A 19,936-nucleotide genomic window follows, 5' to 3' on the forward strand; every position below is an offset into this window, starting at 1 on the left:
GTTTGTTGATGGCCTTTTCCAGTACTTTGACCAGGAAAGGGAGGAAAGAGATGGGTCGGGGGTTCTTGAGCTCACTCGGGTTGGTTGATGGTTTCTTGAGTAAGGGTTTGATCTCTGCCTGCTCCCAGTCTTTTGAGAATAAGGCTGTGGTTATGGAGGTGTTGAGCAGGGTGGTGGGTTCATGGCCGATTGTCTTTTCCGAAGTTAAAGATGTGGTGTGGGCATGGGTCATTCAGTGCTCCTGAGAGGATGGAGTTCATGAGCGTGGCAGTTTCCTGGGGGGTGAGGGTGTTCCTGAGGGTTAGTCAGGATTCTGTGCCAGAGGTGGTTGGGACTGTGTGAGTTGAGGATGTTGGTGGGCTCGGATTAGGGTTCAAAGGTCTTGTAGATGGTGGAGATTTTGTCCTGGAAGTAGGTTGCAAGGTTGTCTCTGACCTCCTGCGAAGGAGTGATGCTGTTCTCAGAGGCTGCGATGTTCGTGAACTCCCTGATGATGCTGAAGAGTTCTTTGACGTGGTTGGAGCTCGAGTCAGTGCAGGCAGCTGAGGCCTCTTTCTTCTCTCTTAGAAGTCGATGGTAGAGGTTTAGGGTGGTCTTGAAGGCAGTTCTGTTGGTTGTGTCCTTGGAGGAGCGCCATCGTCTTTCTCATTAATTGCAGACACAATTGACTGTGCTGAGTTCTTCATTGTACCAACTGACCTGTTTGGGGGACCTTTTGCAGTGGTTGCCTTTGATGGGTGTAACGTAGTTTGCAGTGTCGGTGATCCATTCTTTGAGGTTCTTGATTCTCTGGTTGAGGGAGGTTGTGGAGCCGCAGTTGAGAGCATCAGTCCTTTGTGTTTATTTTTACACAGTTGCAGTGGGGTGCTCTCTCTCGGATGCGGGCAATGGTAGGTGGGCTTGTGGTGTTGAAGTGGATGATGAAGTGGTCTGTCCAGGTGAGTTTTGTGACATGGCTAGACGTGACTCAGTTGCTTGCAGTGAATATGGGATCCAGCGTGTGTCCTGTGGTGTATGCAGGGTCGTGGACGAGGTGAATAAGTCCCATGGCTACTCAAGCATTAAAGGGGGTTGGTGGTATTGGTCGCTGTGATGTTTGAAGTGGAAATTGAGGTCACTGAGGAGGCGTCCGAGTTGATGGCCAAGGGGTGCGATGATGTCTGTGATGGAATTGCAGAAGCTGGGGCAAAGACCTGGTGGCGGGTAGGTAAGGGTACCACTGATGGCCGACTGGCCATTGGGTTGGAGTCTGAAATAGAGTTGTTCCATGATATGGGTGAGAATGTCCATGGTGGTGGTGCATTGGATTGTTTCTTTGTGGATAATGGGGTTTTCTCCTCCGGGTTTTAGTGCGGTCCCTGTGGATGGTTTTGTATCCTTCTGGTACTGTTGCAGCAGTGTCAGGGTGGCTGAAGGTTTCTAGTGTGTTTTGGCAAGGAAGGGGATATCTGGTGCTAGGCTGGAGATGAGGTTCTGATGTCTCCGTGGCATGTTTGCACAGACAGTGCGTGTTGAGGATGCTCGCGACCTGGGGGAGGGGTGATGTGGCAGCACTGGGGGGAGGTGAGTGCTGTGGTGACGTGGTGGGAGGTCTGTGTTCTGTTGGGGGGTTGGGGGGTAGGGAGTAGGCTGGAGACTGTTATAGCAAGTGAAGCTACAGTTGGTGCAGGGCCTTCTGTGAAGCGTGGGGATGCATGTCAGCAAAGTTTGCAGATGTGTCCGGTATTCAGAGTCCACTGTTTCAGTAGCTGGGGGCTGAACCAGTGTTGTTGATGCTGGGCGCGGTCCAGGTGCGGACAGGCACAGATGGGCTTGCCTTTGGTGCGTCCTCTACACAGTCGCACTGCAGCTGCCATCTAGTAGGTCCTGGGAGGATGGAGGGGCGCAGGGAGAGGTGGGGAGATAGCAGAGGTGGGAAAGAAGAGGCGGGAGAAGCATGCAGGAGAGCAGATAAGGAGTGGGGAGAGGTGGAAAGTGGAAGCATGAAAGGTGCTGGGGCAGTCTTGGCGGAAAGAGGTGGAAGTGAGAGTGTAAGAGCGAAAGGTCAGAAAAGGGCAAGACAAGCGAAGGAAAAAGGCAAGTGAGAGGGTGGAAACAAAGAGCGAACTGTCAGAAAACTGCAAAAAGGCAGAGAGATGGGAGGCAAGTGAGAGTGGAACAAAAAGTGTAAGGTCGGAAAACTGCATAAGGCAAAAGAAATGGCAGGTGAGGGTGTGAAAGAAAGCGAAAGATCTGAAAATGGCAAAAATCAAAAGAGATAACAAGGCAAGTGAGAGTGTGAAATAAACAGCGAAAAGGTCAGAAAGGTAAACGAAATGAAGAATCAAAGTGCAATCAAACAGCTAAAGGTCAGAAAGTGGCAAAGGGGGCTTCAAGAGGTACCAATGGGAAAACAGCAACAAAGCAGCAGCAACAGAGGGAGAAGTGCACATCAGCGACTTGCAGCTGGGTCTGAAAGGGCCTTGACTGGTTGTAGGACCAGTCCGGGTGAGTAGGGAGTCTGGGTGGGACTCTAGTGTTTTGTGCGCATAGGGTAGTAGTCCATAGTAGTAAGACCATTACTTTCCCAGTTTGCTTTGCAGTCCTTCTGTGAAAGAGCAGTCATTACATTCTCTGAATGTCAGAAGAGTTATTTGTATTTTCGTAGATAAGACAAAGACCATACGTAGATCAAACCAACTCTTTATCAACTATGGCCACATTTGCCAGAGCATGGCCTCTTCAAAAATAACCATATTTCATTGGATTGTAGCCTGCATATAGCTGTGTTCTAAATTAACTAATAACCCCTGCCAGGGAGACCAGGAGCCCATTCCATTTGAGGTAAAGCAGTTCCTACAGCTTGGCTGTGAAATAGCCCTCTTTCAGGCTTATGCAAGGCGACAAAAGCAGTCCATAATTTCTCAAGCCACTGTTGACTTAAGATGGAAACAAACGCTAACTAGTGTTGGCCAATCTGCTGTGAGGAATTTCTTTGGCTAATCCTCTACTAAAATGTTTTTATTCTTGATACCTAAAAGCTGCAAGGGTTATGACATTTTGTAGCTTGCTTCTCTATTATAACATTTATGAGGATGAATGTAGATCCTACGATGCAAATATAAAGTGGTACACTGTTCCGAATAAGAGGAAAGAAAAGGAGTCCTGAAATTCAGGAGCAATGGTCCTCACACACCTTGGTTGGTGTCATGCTTCATCATCGGACAGCTCCTCGTCAGACCGGCGCTATGGTCTACCGTTACCCAGCTACTTTGCGGAATATCCCTTAGACTAATGCTGGACTATAACATGTGGTCCCCCATTCGGTATATATATTGTTTCTTACCAATCAGATTTTCGGTAAGCCAGGCAAGAGGCCAGCGTGATCCCATGGAACCTGTTCTTTCAGTAAAGAGGGTAAGCCTCCCTATGTGTTATTAGCATGGCTTGCTTTGCACCCACCTGGTCACTGAGTGTTGCACAGTTTGTCACAATTTGTTTTCTTCATCACAAATCTATCACTCTCTAGTACTGATGGAGTGATTTTTTACAGCGCTAATTTGAGCCCTTTTTTTCCCCTGATTTAGGGTGACTAGTAGGAAAGAGAAGCCAGTCCGGCTTGACCTCAGTAAGTGACTGATGACGCATTGACTGTGTACGATAGTCAGCAGGAGTATAGGTATATTGATATTTTGAGAGTGATTTCTTGATTTAGTAGGTCCTGAAGAAGCGTCACTGGATCCTGTTGGACCATCACAGACGCGAAACATGTCGACCGCATACTAATGAGGAGTGGATTATTTCCACCATCCTCTTTTCTTAAATGTTTTGTGTGAGTGTCCGAGCATTACCTCTGTTTCCACTCCCTACATTTTTTTATTTTTGACCATCTCCCAATAGCAAACAATAAATCATTGAGTGAGGGATTTGAGCCAATTTTATCCTTATCTTTCTCTCTCTTGTGGATTTGTTCTTTTCTCAGATCCATATTAGGTCCCACGGCATCATCGAATATATAAAAAGATCTCCGGCAAAGAGCCCCCCCTCGGGGGGTGCCCGTCAGACATTGCAGCGCCGGTCTGACGAGGAGCTGTCCGATGATGAAGCATGACACCAACCAAGGTGTGTGAGGACCATTGCTCCTGAATTTCAGGACTCCTTTTCTTTCCTCTTATTCGGAACAGTGTACCACTTTATATTTGCATATTATTGGGAGAACGTACACTGGACCGCCCAATTCTCCTTTTTTCCCCCCCCTTGTGTTTTGAAGTATTTAGTACAGCGGTTTCGCTGTGGGGTATATTTGAGAATTTCACTGAGATTTCTAACATGGATAATTTTCAAGGTCTCAGCTTTGATGAAGATATAGTGTCAGCTATTTTGCAGACTCCCTCCATTCTGACTAATGATGGTGCGGGACCATCTGGCCCCACCAAAGAGGAATGGGATAAACTGTCCTCACTCAAACGTGACTTGGTTAAAACAGTCCTCCATGGGACTATTATGACCGAATACCTCAGGGCTAATATAGCCCCTAATGGACTACTTGTGTCCAATATGCCCAGGATCTTCCTACAAGACCTGGCCTTTAGGAAGGACTGGGCCCAGATTGCATGGAAGTGCACCCGGGACTGGCTGGTCCTTATCATCAATACTTCCAGACGATTAGCGGAATCCTTATCCATACAGATTACCTTTATGGAGAACACACTTAAAACCACTATCTCCATAACAGCATTCAAAAGCCGATTAGCAGAAATTACCGCTGACCTTAATAATACCAAAGAGTTCCTAACACAACAGAAGATCACTAAGCTACAGAAAGACATTAATAGATTCAATAGAGAGAAGGTCTATCCCTATGTCAAAGAAGATTACACAGGTGATATACCTTACGTTTCATCAGATGATTCCTCTATATCTGGTCGAAAACCTCGCAAATATAGCCATAGCTCATCCTCTGATGGATGGAGCACGGAAGACGAAAGACCCCAACCTTATTACAACTTCCCACAATACCACCAGGGTCCCCCGATGGCATGGCAACACCCCTACCCCTTTTACCAACCCCGACCAATGCCACCTTATGGGCCTTTTTTAGGCCAAGGCAGGGGCAGAGGAAGAGGCAGAAGACGAGGAAGAGGAAGACGAGTCCATTGGTCACAGGAGGAACCACAGATGGTCACACGGAGCCAGGGCAAAACCCCTCCAGCAAAGATCTAGTGGTAAATCTGTCCTCTAGGCCTTTGTCCTCTGATGAAATTAAGGTACTGAACAAAGGTTTGGGATATGTCCCCACTCCTAAGGAGGATCCTTTTCGCTTACAATGCGAACTTTCTCGGTTCTTTAGAAAAATACGCTTGCAATTTTTCTTTAAAGACAGACCTACCACTGATTCCCCTGAGGACTCCGGCCTTAGAAAACCTTCCAAGTTCATACCCCCACATACATCAATGCCTTGCGAGGTCCTGGCTTTCGAGAAAGCAGTCACCTCCGACATATTAAATATACGTCCACAACACAGATTTACTAACCTGTCTAAAATTGAGAATGAGGCACTTCGAACTCTGGCAGCTGAAACTAATATCACTATTAAACCAGCAGACAAGGGAGGCGCCATCGTTGTTTTGAACACAGAGGAGTACAGACAAGAGTGTCTTCGCCTCCTTGACGATGCTACCTATTATGCTCAAATTGATCAGGACCCTACGGCCTGTTTGCAAACTGAGATACGGGGCATGTTAGAAGAAGCTGTTAACAATACTTGGATATCACAAAAAGAAGCGGATTTTTTGAATACGGAAGATCCCCGTATTCCTTACTTTTATTGTCTTCCCAAAATTCACAAGGGTATTCTACCTCCACCAGGACGCCCGATAGTCTCTGGCATTGGGTCTGTTCTTGAACCACTTTCTGTATTTTGTGACCACTTTTTACGACCTCTTGTACAACGGTCCTCTACTTACCTTAGAGACACTAAAGACGTCCTCAACCTGATCAAAACCATAAACTCAACAGTGTTTGTTGATGCCCTGATCACCCTTGATGTTGAGGCTTTATACACCAACATCCCACAAGCAGCCACACTGGATGTAGTTGAGTCAGCCCTTACATCTACCAACCTAGAATCAATGACACCTGTTCACTTTATCATGCACTGTGCCAGTCTGGCCCTGACTAAGAATTTTTTCCAGTTCGAGGATAAACTCTTCCACCAGATTCATGGCACCTCGATGGGCAGTACATTCGCCCCCAGCTTTGCATGCTTGTACATGTACAATTTTGAAAAACGCTTTATCTTGCCAGAGTCTAATCCATTCTTCACAAATATTCAGCTATGGCGTCGCTACATTGACGACATCCTTGTCATTTGGCACGGACCTTTAGCCTTGGTAGACGCTTTTTCTACATGGATAAACAATCTGGATCCTTTCCTCAAAATTACCTCCTCTGTCTCTACCACTGAGGTCCCTTTTTTAGATTTGCTAATCAGCATTGAGGAAGGTCGATTAGAGACCCGCACTTTTCAAAAAGCTACAGATCGGAATAGCCTACTATTATATGATAGTCACCATCCTAAGGCACTCAGACAAAACTTACCATTTGGACAATTCCTACGCCTTCGACGGAACTGCAGCAATTTACGACTATACAACACCCAAGCTGCTGATCTACAGATCAAACTACATGACCGTCATTACCCAGAGAGAGTTATCAATACAGCTTACAAACGAGCTAAGTACAGTGATAGAGAGTCATTATTACAACTGACTCCAAAACCCACAGACCATAAACTCACCTGTGTATCAACGTTCACTCCCTTCTCAAATACGGTGAAGAAGATAATCAATAAGAGATGGTCAGTCCTCTGCAGTGGTGGTGAAGACATTCCCAAACCTGTGTTTGCGTTTAAGAGGACCACCAACATTAAAGACATGTTGGTACATACTCGACCAAAACCTACCATCACCCCTCCTAGACAGAGGACTTTATGGGACCTTCCCCCAGTCGTGGGCCATTTTCCGTGTGGAAATTGCAACATCTGTTCACTCACCAAACGTATAGACACTCTAGACCTTGAACCCTTCCTCACTTGGCAATTGAGGAAACACACTAACTGCAACACTCGGAATTGTGTGTATTTGATTACTTGCCCGTGTGAGCTACGATACGTAGGGATGACTACACGACCTGTGAAAATCAGGATAAATGAACATCGGAGTAATATCCGATGTGGACGCGCCACTACCAAACTCAGCATCCATTTCATTGAACTTAAACATACACCAGATGACATGTGGTGGGTGGTGCTACAGACTTGTAACTCGACAGGCACACATTCACTTTTTGAATTGGAACAACGCTGGGTGTATCGTTTGAATACCCACCGTCAGGGACTCAATGATGACATCCCTTGGTTCCACCTATCCAAATAGACAGTATGTTCATTCTGACTACGTAACCCCCCTATATATACCCTTTTTTGTTTGGATAGATTCCCTATGACGACACCTTTCATGTCAGTCTTCAACTTTGTCACCCTCGTTTTTCACCATACGATGTACAAAATTATCAGACTGTGTGATTTGATGAATGCCACGATCGATATCATTGGCATTTCTAAATGACCTGTTCTATGTCTGGTCAATCACTGCAGACTAGGCTCACTATTAGTGGCCATTTACCATTTTAAGATGGCCGACACGAACGAGGGTTTCTCCCCACCTCGTTTTTATAGTCCATCGTCTATTTCCAGATATGGTTGCAACTCACTAGGAGGTTGCTAGGATACCGATTCCCCTAATTAAGACATACGCGCCTATTACGTGTTATATTTAAACTCGCCTGTCCCTGGGCTACGATCACATCCGGGACCGCGAACCCCAGGGTAGGTGCTACGGAGGACTTCGGCTACTTGAAAAGTAAGTGCCCTGACCCAGCCTCTCTCGATAGATTCTTTCGAGTGTCTTTGAAGACGTACTCAATCTTGATAGACGGTGCCTGTATCCACAAGTCTATGGGACGTTTTCTTTCAGGGCGAGTGATATAAAAATGAGCAATTTGTTTTCCTCGTACCCGGTTCTGTTATGTACTCTACTTTTGGCCAAATGAGACGCCTTACTTTCAAGAGGTGAATTTCAGAATGTGTATACCATTCTTAGATGTATCGGTGCCGTAACTTCATTTTCCTCGCATGGGCGAATTACTTTGTGATGTGTGCCACATCGCATTACCTATTAGAGTAAACAATCATTTTTTTTCTACCTAAATATGGTTGTACTGAACACCCTACTTCATATTCGTTTCTAAGGGTGACGTACCAGTAATAAACTATGCATTATCTTTTTCTGCTGTGTGGATATTGTTATTTGTGTGTGTTTATGAGATACTTACACACAGTTGTGAAGTATTACTTTTGAATTTTGTTTCCGCGCTATGGTCTACCGTTACCCAGCTACTTTGCGGAATATCCCTTAGACTAATGCTGGACTATAACATGTGGTCCCCCATTCGGTATATATATTGTTTCTTACCAATCAGATTTTCGGTAAGCCAGGCAAGAGGCCAGCGTGATCCCATGGAACCTGTTCTTTCAGTAAAGAGGGTAAGCCTCCCTATGTGTTATTAGCATGGCTTGCTTTGCACCCACCTGGTCACTGAGTGTTGCACAGTTTGTCACAATTTGTTTTCTTCATCACAAATCTATCACTCTCTAGTACTGATGGAGTGATTTTTTACAGCGCTAATTTGAGCCCTTTTTTTCCCCTGATTTAGGGTGACTAGTAGGAAAGAGAAGCCAGTCCGGCTTGACCTCAGTAAGTGACTGATGACGCCTTGACTGTGTACGATAGTCAGCAGGAGTATAGGTATATTGATATTTTGAGAGTGATTTCTTGATTTAGTAGGTCCTGAAGAAGCGTCACTGGATCCTGTTGGACCATCACAGACGCGAAACATGTCGACCGCATACTAATGAGGAGTGGATTATTTCCACCATCCTCTTTTCTTAAATGTTTTGTGTGAGTGTCCGAGCATTACCTCTGTTTCCACTCCCTAAATTTTTTTATTTTTGACCATCTCCCAATAGCAAACAATAAATCATTGAGTGAGGGATTTGAGCCAATTTTATCCTCATCTTTCTCTCTCTTGTGGATTTGTTCTTTTCTCAGATCCATATTAGGTCCCACGGCATCATCGAATATATATAAAGATCTCCGGCAAAGAGCCCCCCCTCGGGGGGTGCCCGTCAGACATTGCAGCGCCGGTCTGACGAGGAGCTGTCCGATGATGAAGCATGACACCAACCAAGGTGTGTGAGGACCATTGCTCCTGAATTTCAGGACTCCTTTTCTTTCCTCTTATTCGGAACAGTGTACCACTTTATATTTGCATATTATTGGGAGAACGTACACTGGACCGCCCAATTCTCCTTTTTCCCCCCCCTTGTGTTTTGAAGATCCTACGATGCAACAGAAATACTTATTTGTAATCCTCATTCTACATCATAGGAATCTTCCTTAAAGTCAGTAACAACCTTTCTTAATCACAACGTTTTCTCTTGGGCATCCAGTAAAAAAATAAAAGAGAGAATTTAATCCTAGTTTACACTATTTTGCTTTAAAAAATGTGACTGAGTCAGTTGCCAGTACAAAGCATCATTACTAGTTCAAGTCCCTCATGCCTTTTTACCTCTTTTAATGTAAGTTTACCAGGTGGCTCTTGCACTCATTACTTAGACATGTAACCAGCAGTTATTATTGTGGGTGTTGCTGTGTAGTTTTGAGGAAAGGTTTCAAGCACAATTAACAACCTAACATTTTGAAAATCCTGCCTTATATAGGCTTTTAGATGGTGCCTTGCAATGATTCTTCTGTTGCAAAAACCAAGTTCCTTGAAGTCCGACCGACATTACATGGAGAACAAAGCCTGATAGACCAGGCAAATTCTAAGGCAATTAAGGATCCATATAATAGGTGGAGTTGGGCTAGATTTTTCTTAATACTCTCATACAGTTCAGAGTTCATAATCTAAGTACACCATTTAATAGCCACCACTCCAGAGTGGAAAAGCAGTCAACATTTTTCTCCCTGTACATGTTCCAGATAGTACAATTTGTAAAGTGGCCACCCTGGAGATTGGTCCAGACGACTTGTAAGCATTATGCTTTTGGTTATTACTCAGAAGCTGGTACCCAAGAGGGTCAGGCCACTCTGTGCAAACTTTTTGAGTATTCTGTTGCTTATCAGTTGTGTAAGGCCCCCCTTGCTATGCATTCCTTCTCAGATTTTGTGGGTGAGTTTGCCATGTTCATTGTTTCACTGTCAATAATGATCGGTTGGAGAAGGAAAAGTGAACTACATGCAATCGGAGGGATCTTAATTGAAGGCATATCACCACCTCTTTTGAATCCATGATGCCGTAAATTATTGCATGAAAAATAACTTTAAAGTTTTTTTTTGTTGTTTTTTTTTTGTTTTTTTTTAAACTGATGGGACAGCTGCCACAGAAAATCAGTAATGGAGCTCATGGCTTCCATAAAGGAGCAGTGTTCTGTTTCAGTTTTATTAAGTCTACTGTCTCAGTAGTGCAATTTTACTGCATTTCTTTTTTTAAATGTAATTATAAACTGCTTTTTGGCTCTTGTTTTCAGGTTTCTTTTTTCCTAATTCCACCAATTTTCTGCCTTTCAAAGAAAAAAATAAATCCACCTAATGTTTCCTCAACATAGACATGTCCACAAAATACCATGGAACAGAAGATTTTTTTTCTTGATTTCATCACACGTGGACAGAGCTAGATGATGCTTGATTTAAGTGGATATTTACATATTGGAGAGCTAGAATACAAGTAACATGTCCGTGTCTTTGTTAGTTTTTATCCAGTGTTGTGTTTTTGGGTTTCTTCTGAGTTAACACTTATGCAAGTAGGTTAGATTCGCTTAGTGTGAGACGTATTTTGTTGTGTATGTTTCCCACATTCTAGAACATCTAAAATCTGTGTGAAAATCTGTGTGATCTAATACTTGGCTCTACTGATATATGGCTTGGCAAGAAACATGTGATGGATACTATTCCACGTTTCATAACTTCTTGTTTACTTCTAGGCAGCTGATTCTGCTATTAGAGCTGTATAGTCCAAGGGATATATATGATTACTTGCGGCCAATTGCACTTAGCCTGTGTGCAGACAAAGTATCTTCTGTCCGATGGATATCCTACAGACTGGTAAGCATAGCTTGTTTTAAAAAATATCTAATTACTAAATTCACCCCTCATTTGAGTAGTTGAAGAAATTGTGCAACCTGTAAAGGATTTTATAAAAGATTGTTTTTCTAATTGTTTTTATTTTTTATGAAGGTAAGCGGGATGTTAAAGAAGCTTTATTTAGCTACATCACCTACATTTGCAATAGACCTCATGTCTGAACTTGTTGAACGATTTTGCCGCTCTCCTAAATGGTCTTGCCGGCAAACATTCGTCTTCATCTGCCAGGTGAGTTGATTTCAGTTGTTTTGCGAATTATTAAAACAGAACACATCATATAGCAATAGTTGTTTCTGTTTGTTTTTTCCACACATTGATGAATAGATTTTCCAGATTTGGGTTTTTCCTAGTTTCAGATATGTGAATTATCTTGGTTGTTGAGCTGGGGGGCCCACAGTAACACTAGAGTGAATGAAGGGCGCATACGTGTAAAACACGACAGCTGTGCCAACCAAAGTTTTCCGGCGCTAAGTTGATAAGGATAAGCAAGCATCTGTGTCCCCTACTGGACATAAGGGTAGCTAAAATGAAAGGAGAGCCTGAAGCATATTTCTTTGAAGAGGTGTCTTCAACAGTGCATTGAAAACTGCTTCTAAGGCAGTACATTGAAGATGTTCCGGAAGGGAGTTCCACTGAGTGAGGTCTAGAAAATTGAAAGATCTACCTCCAGCTCTTGCTTTATTAACCATAGGAATATACAAACGATTTTGGCTTGCAGAGGGCAGGGTCCTGGATGGGTGATCATTTTTTATCTTATCCTCAATATAAGTAGAGCCCACCTGTTCGAATCAAATTTTGTTTTGGAATGTTCAGTACCAGTTGAGCAGCTGTGTTATGTGCCTGTTGAAGTCTGTTGATCAGCTCTTGTCCCATGGAGAAGGGCATTGGCATAGTCCATCCTTGATGTAATTAAGTAATGGACAGTGTCATTCTGAGTGTTCTCTGGCAGGAATTTTAGAGTCTTTCTCAGAGATTTCAGTAAAGAGAAACAGACTTCAGCAGTAAACATGACCTGGGGTTTGGATGAGAGGGCCTTTTCTATTTTTACCCACATATTTGTTGCCACGGATGTGGGGGAAGGAAGGTTTCCCAACTCAGTAGGCCTAATTCTGATCATGTCAGTTGGAAAAGATGGACCAAATACTAAAATCTCTGATTTATCCAAGTTTAGGAAGAGGCAACTCGGGTGCATCCACTCAGCTACTGCCAAAAGGCAGCCCTGGAAGCCAGCTGTGATAGTCGTCCAGGTGATAAAAGGCATACATCACCTGAGTGTTATCTGCATAAGACATGACGTTCAATCCCCGGGATTGTACAATGGAGGCAAGGGGGACCATATAGATATTAAATAAAGTTAGACTAAGAGCCCATTCTTGCGAACACCGCAGTTAACTTCCCGATATCCTCTAGTGTAGGGAGGTAGGTATACTGCTTGCTTTCTGTCAGAGTGGAAGGATTTAACCAGTTCCAAACAGTGTTGACCATACCAGCTTTTTCTAACCTCTGTAGTAAGATGTCATGAGACACTGCTTTGAAACCAACAGATAAGTCAAGTAGTGTTACTATAGATTTTTTTCCCGAGGTCAGGCCTGGTTTTAATTAAATCTGCTACTGCTTAAAAGGATGATTCTGTACTGAAACCAGGACGAAATACAGACTGCAAAGGGTATAGAAAATTACTTCTTGCACTGAACTTAGTAATCTGGTGATTGATTAAGGACTCTAGCATCTTCCCTAAAGCAGGGAGTAAAGACATAGGTATGTAATTACCAGGATCTAGCGGCTCAAGATTGACTTTTTTGATAAGTGGAAATACCAGTGCTTTTTCCAGCTTGCTGGCATGCATCCAGAGTCAGGGGATAGATTAAATAAAAAGTAAATCATTGGGTTTAGAGAATAAACTACTTCCATAAAGATATGACGAGGACAAGCATCCAATAGAGAGCCAAATCTAGCTTTTTGAATGATCATTTCTGAGTCAGTCAAAGGTATCTTGTTGAAAGTAGCTAACTGAGGAACATTACCCTGGGATTCTGGTGGTCACATGGAGGAATCATGTTTCTCATTGTCTTTAAACTTAGAGTAAATATTGTTAACTTGTGGTGAAAAAGAGTTGACAAGTTGTCAACAAAATACTGTGATGACTGGGTGGATTGCTTACTAGCTTTGGTATTCAGAAAGGAATTTACAATTTTAAAACAGCTTTGTTTTCTGCTTCTGCAATTTGTTTTGAAAACAGGCAGGCTTTCACTCTCAATATTTTTCCTAAGCTGAGAGCTGCTTTATAAGTAAGTTTGTCCTCATTAGCAAAGTTAAATTGCCATTTCCCCTCCAGCTTTTTACGTTCAAGATTTTCTGCATTCAGCATGGCAGAAAACCAAGGGGCTGAGGCAGACATCCTTTTCCTGCTAGTCTTTTTCAAGGGAGCTATTTTATCTAAGTTCGCCTTGAGGTCTGAGTCAAACGGTATGGCTACTATGTCAGTATCCACTGATAAATTCACTGCTACTTGTGAGCACATCAAATGCAAGACTGGGTCATATGGAGTGCCAAGGCTGATACATGGCTGCCTGCTTATTGTTGGATACCTCCGGAGATGAAAACTGTAAATTAAAAGGTACTAAGTGGTGGTCAAACTACACAAAATGTACTGGATTGCCTACTTCAAAAGAGGTAATATTAGAGAAAATAACATCTAAAGTGTGGCCACTATTGTGCGTGGGGCCTTCCACTTTATGTATTAGTTTGAATTCGTACATAGCATCAGGCAGCTGTTCTGCAGATTTGCATTGGGGATTGTCAACATGTAAATGGCAGAGCAGTGCAATGTTAAACCTAGACAGAAAAACTTTAACTTAGCCACAGAAGTAGCCTATTCACATAATTTTAACAGCTCCAAACTTCAGCCAGTCAGCAGACAAAACATAATTCACCCTTCCTCACCCAGGTTAACATAGCTCCAAATTCTAATGCACAGTATTTGCATTCCCAGAAATCTGCTCAGTCGCAGATAAGTTGACTATTTTTGCCTAGTTCTTCATTTATGAGAGAATCACCTGGCAAGACTCAAACATCTCTCAATCTTCTAAGAAAGGTCTTTCTAGACCATTCAGAATCTGTGGCAGGAAGAGGCTTCCCTCTGAGGATCCTCACAAGGACTCCATATATTGTTTATATCCTATCCACAAGGCAGATGATTGTAATATGTTCTATTTCTACAAAACCTCTGAAAGAGAAGATAGACATTTATTATGGGTCCAAAAATCTAAATCTGGAGATGCTCACTCCCCTTGGAATATGAGGATATTGCAAAATGCAAGAACTTACTCATTCACACTCTGAGCGCTCTTCGGAATTAACATCAGAAAGAAAATTCTTAACTTCTGATGAATCTCCAAACAACCTCAAACAATCTGTGAGGAGATGTTGAGGTCACTCCAGAGGTAATCGAGCTGACTGAAAACAGTCCTCTCAGTGTCTACTAACATGCTGTCCTCGGAGCTGCCCACTCCATAAAACATCTTTAAGGAGCTAGTTCCAGAAGTGAAAATTTTGACATTCTTGCCATCGACAAGACCTTTGTCTTCATCGAAAAGACCATTGTCAAAGAGGGCTGAGAAAGGACTATTGACAACAACTCTGTTGACAAGCATGCAGTTAACAACAGCAGCTCTGTTGACAAGAATGCAGTTGACGACTTCTGCTCTGCTGATGACAACACCATTGACAGCTGCTTCAACAACAGGGCTGTCTACAGCACTATCCAAGCGATTACATCAGCACAGTCAATGATGAGTTGATGACAACTCTGTTTACGAAACCAGTTCTGCAAAAGACGCCACGATCATTAACAATTATTTCAATGGTTAAAAAAAGGCATTCCAATGCCATGTATGCCTGAACCCAAGCAAGTTATCGCCATGTCCTCCCCAGCAGCTCCTGGTTAAAGAAAGGTCTGATGGTGATCCTTTCTGGCTCACATACAGTCCAAAAAAAATAAGTCAGATGACAATACACAGACAACTATGAATACAGGGAATTGGAAGATACTTTTCCATTTATCCTGGTGAGATGGAGGATCCTAATAGCAGAGGTTTTATCAGCCTTTTGAAGAGCATTGAGATAGCGATGCTTGGCAGTATGGGAATAAATCTTATGACCAGACTACTCAAACATCACATGAATCAATGATCCAGTTGCCTATAAATTTGGCGGAAGATCTATGACTTGCTTGCAGATTATTATAAACTGTTCCCTGATGAGCTACATCCAAACCTGGAAAACAGCATTCAAGACACATGTCTTCTCTTCGTTCAATGCCTCATACAAGACAGACAAATGCACACACTCCTGTGTGTGTGCCTTTAATACAAGGCCCCTTCAACTCCTTTGCCTCAACACTCCCCTTTGCCAAATCAAGCTATACCACCAACTGGAGATGGCCTATACACTGATGATGATCAGGAAGAAGGGCAGCTACTTGCAGTTACTCCTCTATTTTGTGGCCCAGAGTGGGATGGTTGCGTAGCACCCAATTCTGGAGATGTCACCCCTCCTAAGGTGGATTCTCCTCCAGATGACATTGGAGACGACAATCTCATTAATAGATCATTTTATGAGTTTTAACTTGCCTGTGCCATTAAAGGAGTTTAAGGAGCCACTAAGGAAGGCAGTAAAGGCTGTACCATAATTGACCATTTCTGATAGAGACCTTTAACATAAGAATTGTGAATTTTCCCAGGCTTCTGACTTGATCTGGAAACTTTAGTGGAATTTACTCATGCAGCAACAGATGGAGTTGTGCAGCTCCACATCAGATCCGTCCATGCCACCTCCACACGCTGATGTCAGTTCTTTTCTTTCTGCTCCTTTCAGTGCAGATCCCGAGCCAGCAGTGCTGTCTTAAACAGACCCTTTTTTTCCCCCTCAGGAAAAATATTCAAATTCCTACCAGTGTGCTGATATCGGGCCTGAAAACATGTTTCTAGCTGTGTCATGACTGTCACCCATAACTTTTGGTGACGGACACCCACATCATCACCCTCTGGTGCTTCGCCACTTCACATGATGCAAAGTTTTGCTGTTTTTGTGCAAAAAGGAACCAAAAACCAATTGAAGACCATAACACCAGCTTGCTGCCGCCAAATTCCAGAAGTTGCAGAAGGAGTCCGGTTGCGGTTGAGAATGCAGATATGTTCCCTTTCCCAGGGCCAATCTCGTGACAACCCCACATCAAGATCCAGTAGTTCAGGGATGGTACACAAGAGGTCCAAACACGGGTCGCCATCATTCTGCCACTTGAACCTCTGGAAGCCGCAAGTTGCCCCAGGTACCTCTCTTCCCCAGAGCCGCTCAGTAAAGGAGGGTCTCAATGTGGCTCCCCTCAACCTCCTGGTCTAGCAGGTAGCCACAGCTGACAAAATGTAACATCTGAAGGCGGCTTTAATCCCACTGGAGCGCTTTCGAACCCCAAGGGTTCAAGGTGGCAGCTCGACGGAGGCCCGTCTGCCAATCCGTCCGCAACCCCGCCACCTGACCTCCACCATAGTTCGGTTCTGGCAATGAGGCTGGTGCTGATGGATCCTGCCCCGGCACAGCATCTAAAGCCACCTACAGCTCTGAGACTGCCGCCACAGGCCTAAGTTTGGAAACCGCCACAGACGTCAAACCCTGATCTGTTACTTTTCAGAGTTAGAAGTTCAGCTCATCCTTGAACAGCGCCATTGCACTTTCTCTTACCCAGAACAGCATGAAGACGATGATAATGACGATGATTAATTTTATGAGGAACCTAATATTTTTTAGGGCCTGCAGGATGCCAGTGGATTGGGCACCTCCCCTGACATTGGTCTGAATTCTACAAACCAATCAGCCGTTGATGAGCCTGCTTCTTTTGTGACTGTCATCAGAAGGGCACCAGAAGTTCTTGATCTAACATTGGCTGTGCAGGAGGCTAAAACCAAAGGATGGACTTAAGTCCTCAGCCCCACAGTCACCACCCAGAAACGTCTGCTCTTAATGAGCTCTCAACAATATATTAGTAGTCACCAGGGCAAAGCCAGGATCTTGCCCTCTGCTGAACAGATGGCAGGCCAAGGACTTGCTCCTGAGGATTTAGATGTCTTTATCCAGCATCCTATTCCCAAGTCTGTTGGTTCAGGCATCGTCCAGCTCCCTCAACCCAAGCTCATTCTCTACCATTCCACCTGACATGGAATCCAAGAGGATGGAAAATGTTTCGTCTTTTCCAGTGCCAGCCATGCCTTATGCTCCATCAATACCTCATGTCTCTTTGGACAGTATTAGCACACCTTGCGAGACAGAGTGGACATCCTGCCAATTGGCCCAGAGAAAGCTCCAGTGTCTGATCCTCAGCAGCCAAGATGCTTCGAACTACACCTTCCGTTCCAGCCTTGACAAAACAGACTTCCTGGGTAGGACAGCCAGAACAGCGTAGTGCTGAGGCACCTTGCTTGGATTCACTCCATAGGCTTCTCATCAGATATACCACAGTCCCTCATTGACATGTTCTTCGATAGCTTAAACCGGTTTGGAGCGAAGACTTGCTCTGCTGAACAGAATTTTAAATAGAGCAGCGCCACCGCTAGTTCTTAGTTCTCTGGGCTTAGCCAAACCTGTTCGTCATTTCCCCCAGCAGCACCCTCCCTGCCCCCCTATAGAGGCTTTGATAGGGAGATACCTGCAGATGTAATGCTCTTTTGTGGGCGAAGCTAAGGTGCTGGCCAACAGCATGTTGCCACCTCCCAGAGAGCAACTTCCTAACCCAGTCTCTCCACCTGCAGCCACCGCAGATCCACTTTAAATTGTCTTTGACAGCACACAATCTCCTGGTAGGAAGCCAGATCACCGTTCACCTCCTCAAATGGCGGACCATCCCACTTGACCAGTTGGTGCTCCAGATTTTGGAACATAAATTCTCCCAAAATGTGCTCCTTTCCTGTCCTCCGGACATATCATCCACAACTCAGCACCTCCCAGGGAACCACTTGTCCTTACTCTGCAGACAAGTTCAGGCTCTCTTGGCCAAGGGAGCAGTAAAGAGGGTGACGGCATCGGGGACAGGAACTGGTAGTACTCCCATTATTTTCTGCTGCTGAAAAAAAGACAGAAACCTACATCCAGTTCACTATCATCGCACTCTGAGCTTCTTCCTCTGGAAGGACAAGTTCATAGTTTCAGGTAGGCCATAAGCACTTTGTTCTTTGTGTTTCTCTTTAGCCTTACCAGCGCACCTCTGGTGTTCACCAAGATGATGATGGTGTGTGCTACTCATCTGTGGAGGTTGGGAGTACCAGTCTTCCCATTCATCAGTGACAGGTTACTAAAGGCAGTCTCGTCCTAAACAGTCGTAAGCCACCTTCAGATGACAGCTGACCTGTTGAAATTATTGGTTTCTCTGCCACACCTGACTCCTTCACAATGGCTTCCCTTCCTTGGAGCCACCTTGTACATGGTGCTTTTCTGAGCCATCCCTCCTCCTCGAGTCCAGAACACTCAGGTTGTGATCCTGATGTTTCAACCTTTGACCTAGGACTCAGTGAGAGTATCTCTGTGGCTTCTGGGACTCTTTGCCTTCTGCATCCTGCTTGTGACCATGCTAGGTGGCACATGCTGGCTCTGTAGTGGGATGTGTGGTCCCAGTGGGCTCAGCACCAAGACAACATCTCATTCTCCATTCAGGTGTTGAAGAAGACTGCAAAACTTCTGCAGTGGTGGCTGTTCGACTTCAATTGGCAAGCAGGAGATCCCACCCAGAGCTAGTAGTAGTGACCGATGCACCATTGCTCAGTTGCATAGGTCATCTGGGAGAGGTGGAGATCTAAGAACTCTGTTTTTCTAGGCGAGGCTCGCCTCCACATCAACTTGATGGAGCTGTATGCTATTTGCTTGGCACTGAAAGCATCCATTCTGACAATCAAAGGGGAACGGTTGCAGGTACCTACGGACAACACAACCGCCATGTGGTATTGCAACAACAAGGTGGCGTAGGGTTGTGGGCTCTGTGGCAGGAAGCCTCTGGAAGTAGCTGAATGTTCAGGTGACCTCCCTTATCCAGCAGGATATTTTACGCCACAGCAAATTAACTCAGCTGACATTGCCTAGTGGATCACGAATGGCAGTTACACCCTGAGGTGGCTTCTTGCATCTAACAGCAATGGGAAGAACTCTATCACGATCTATTCGCTACCACAGAGTACTTGCAATGTTGAAATGTTTGCACGTTGAAGTCTGCCCTCAGAGATGCCTTTCGCCAGCATTGGGGGTCAGGGCTCCTGTATGCCTTTCCAACACTCCCTTTCTTGCCCGAGTACTGCAGAATATAAAGGGAACTGGGCCGAAGTAAGTCATCCTAGTGGCCCTGGACTGGGCACGGAGTGTGTTGCACCCAGACCTCCTGGCTATGAATGTATGTCCTTCAACATGGCTGCCATTCCAGAAAACCGCTTGTTGCTTCAGCCAGAGTCTAGTCTTGCACCAGAGCCTTCCCAATGTATACATTTCTGCATGGAGATTGAGTGGCCTTCGATCTTCCTCCGAAAACGGTCGGTGTCATCATAGTAGCTAGGCATCCAACAACTAAACTGATGTATTTTTTAAACTGGGAGAAGTTTATTGTATGGTGGTTTTCCCAAAACATATAACCTCTGAATGCACAGTTATCAGATGTTCTT

The 19,936-nt window shown here is 44.4% G+C and overlaps 1 protein-coding gene across 3 annotated transcripts in view; it reads left to right on the plus strand.

Moving 5' to 3' along the window:
* The window catches only part of PPP4R1 (protein phosphatase 4 regulatory subunit 1), a 689,987-nt gene that overhangs the window by 618,239 nt on the left and 51,812 nt on the right, over nt 1-19,936 (plus strand). For all 3 annotated transcript variants that reach the window (XM_069216574.1, XM_069216564.1, XM_069216553.1), the window contains exons 17-18: nt 11,084-11,204; nt 11,337-11,471. In XM_069216574.1, the coding sequence (XP_069072675.1) occupies nt 11,084-11,204; nt 11,337-11,471 (256 nt within the window). The remainder of the gene's footprint in view (nt 1-11,083; nt 11,205-11,336; nt 11,472-19,936) is intronic.

Source organism: Pleurodeles waltl, chromosome 2_1 (assembly GCF_031143425.1).
Source record: "Pleurodeles waltl isolate 20211129_DDA chromosome 2_1, aPleWal1.hap1.20221129, whole genome shotgun sequence".
Lineage (NCBI taxonomy): Eukaryota > Metazoa > Chordata > Amphibia > Caudata > Salamandridae > Pleurodeles > Pleurodeles waltl.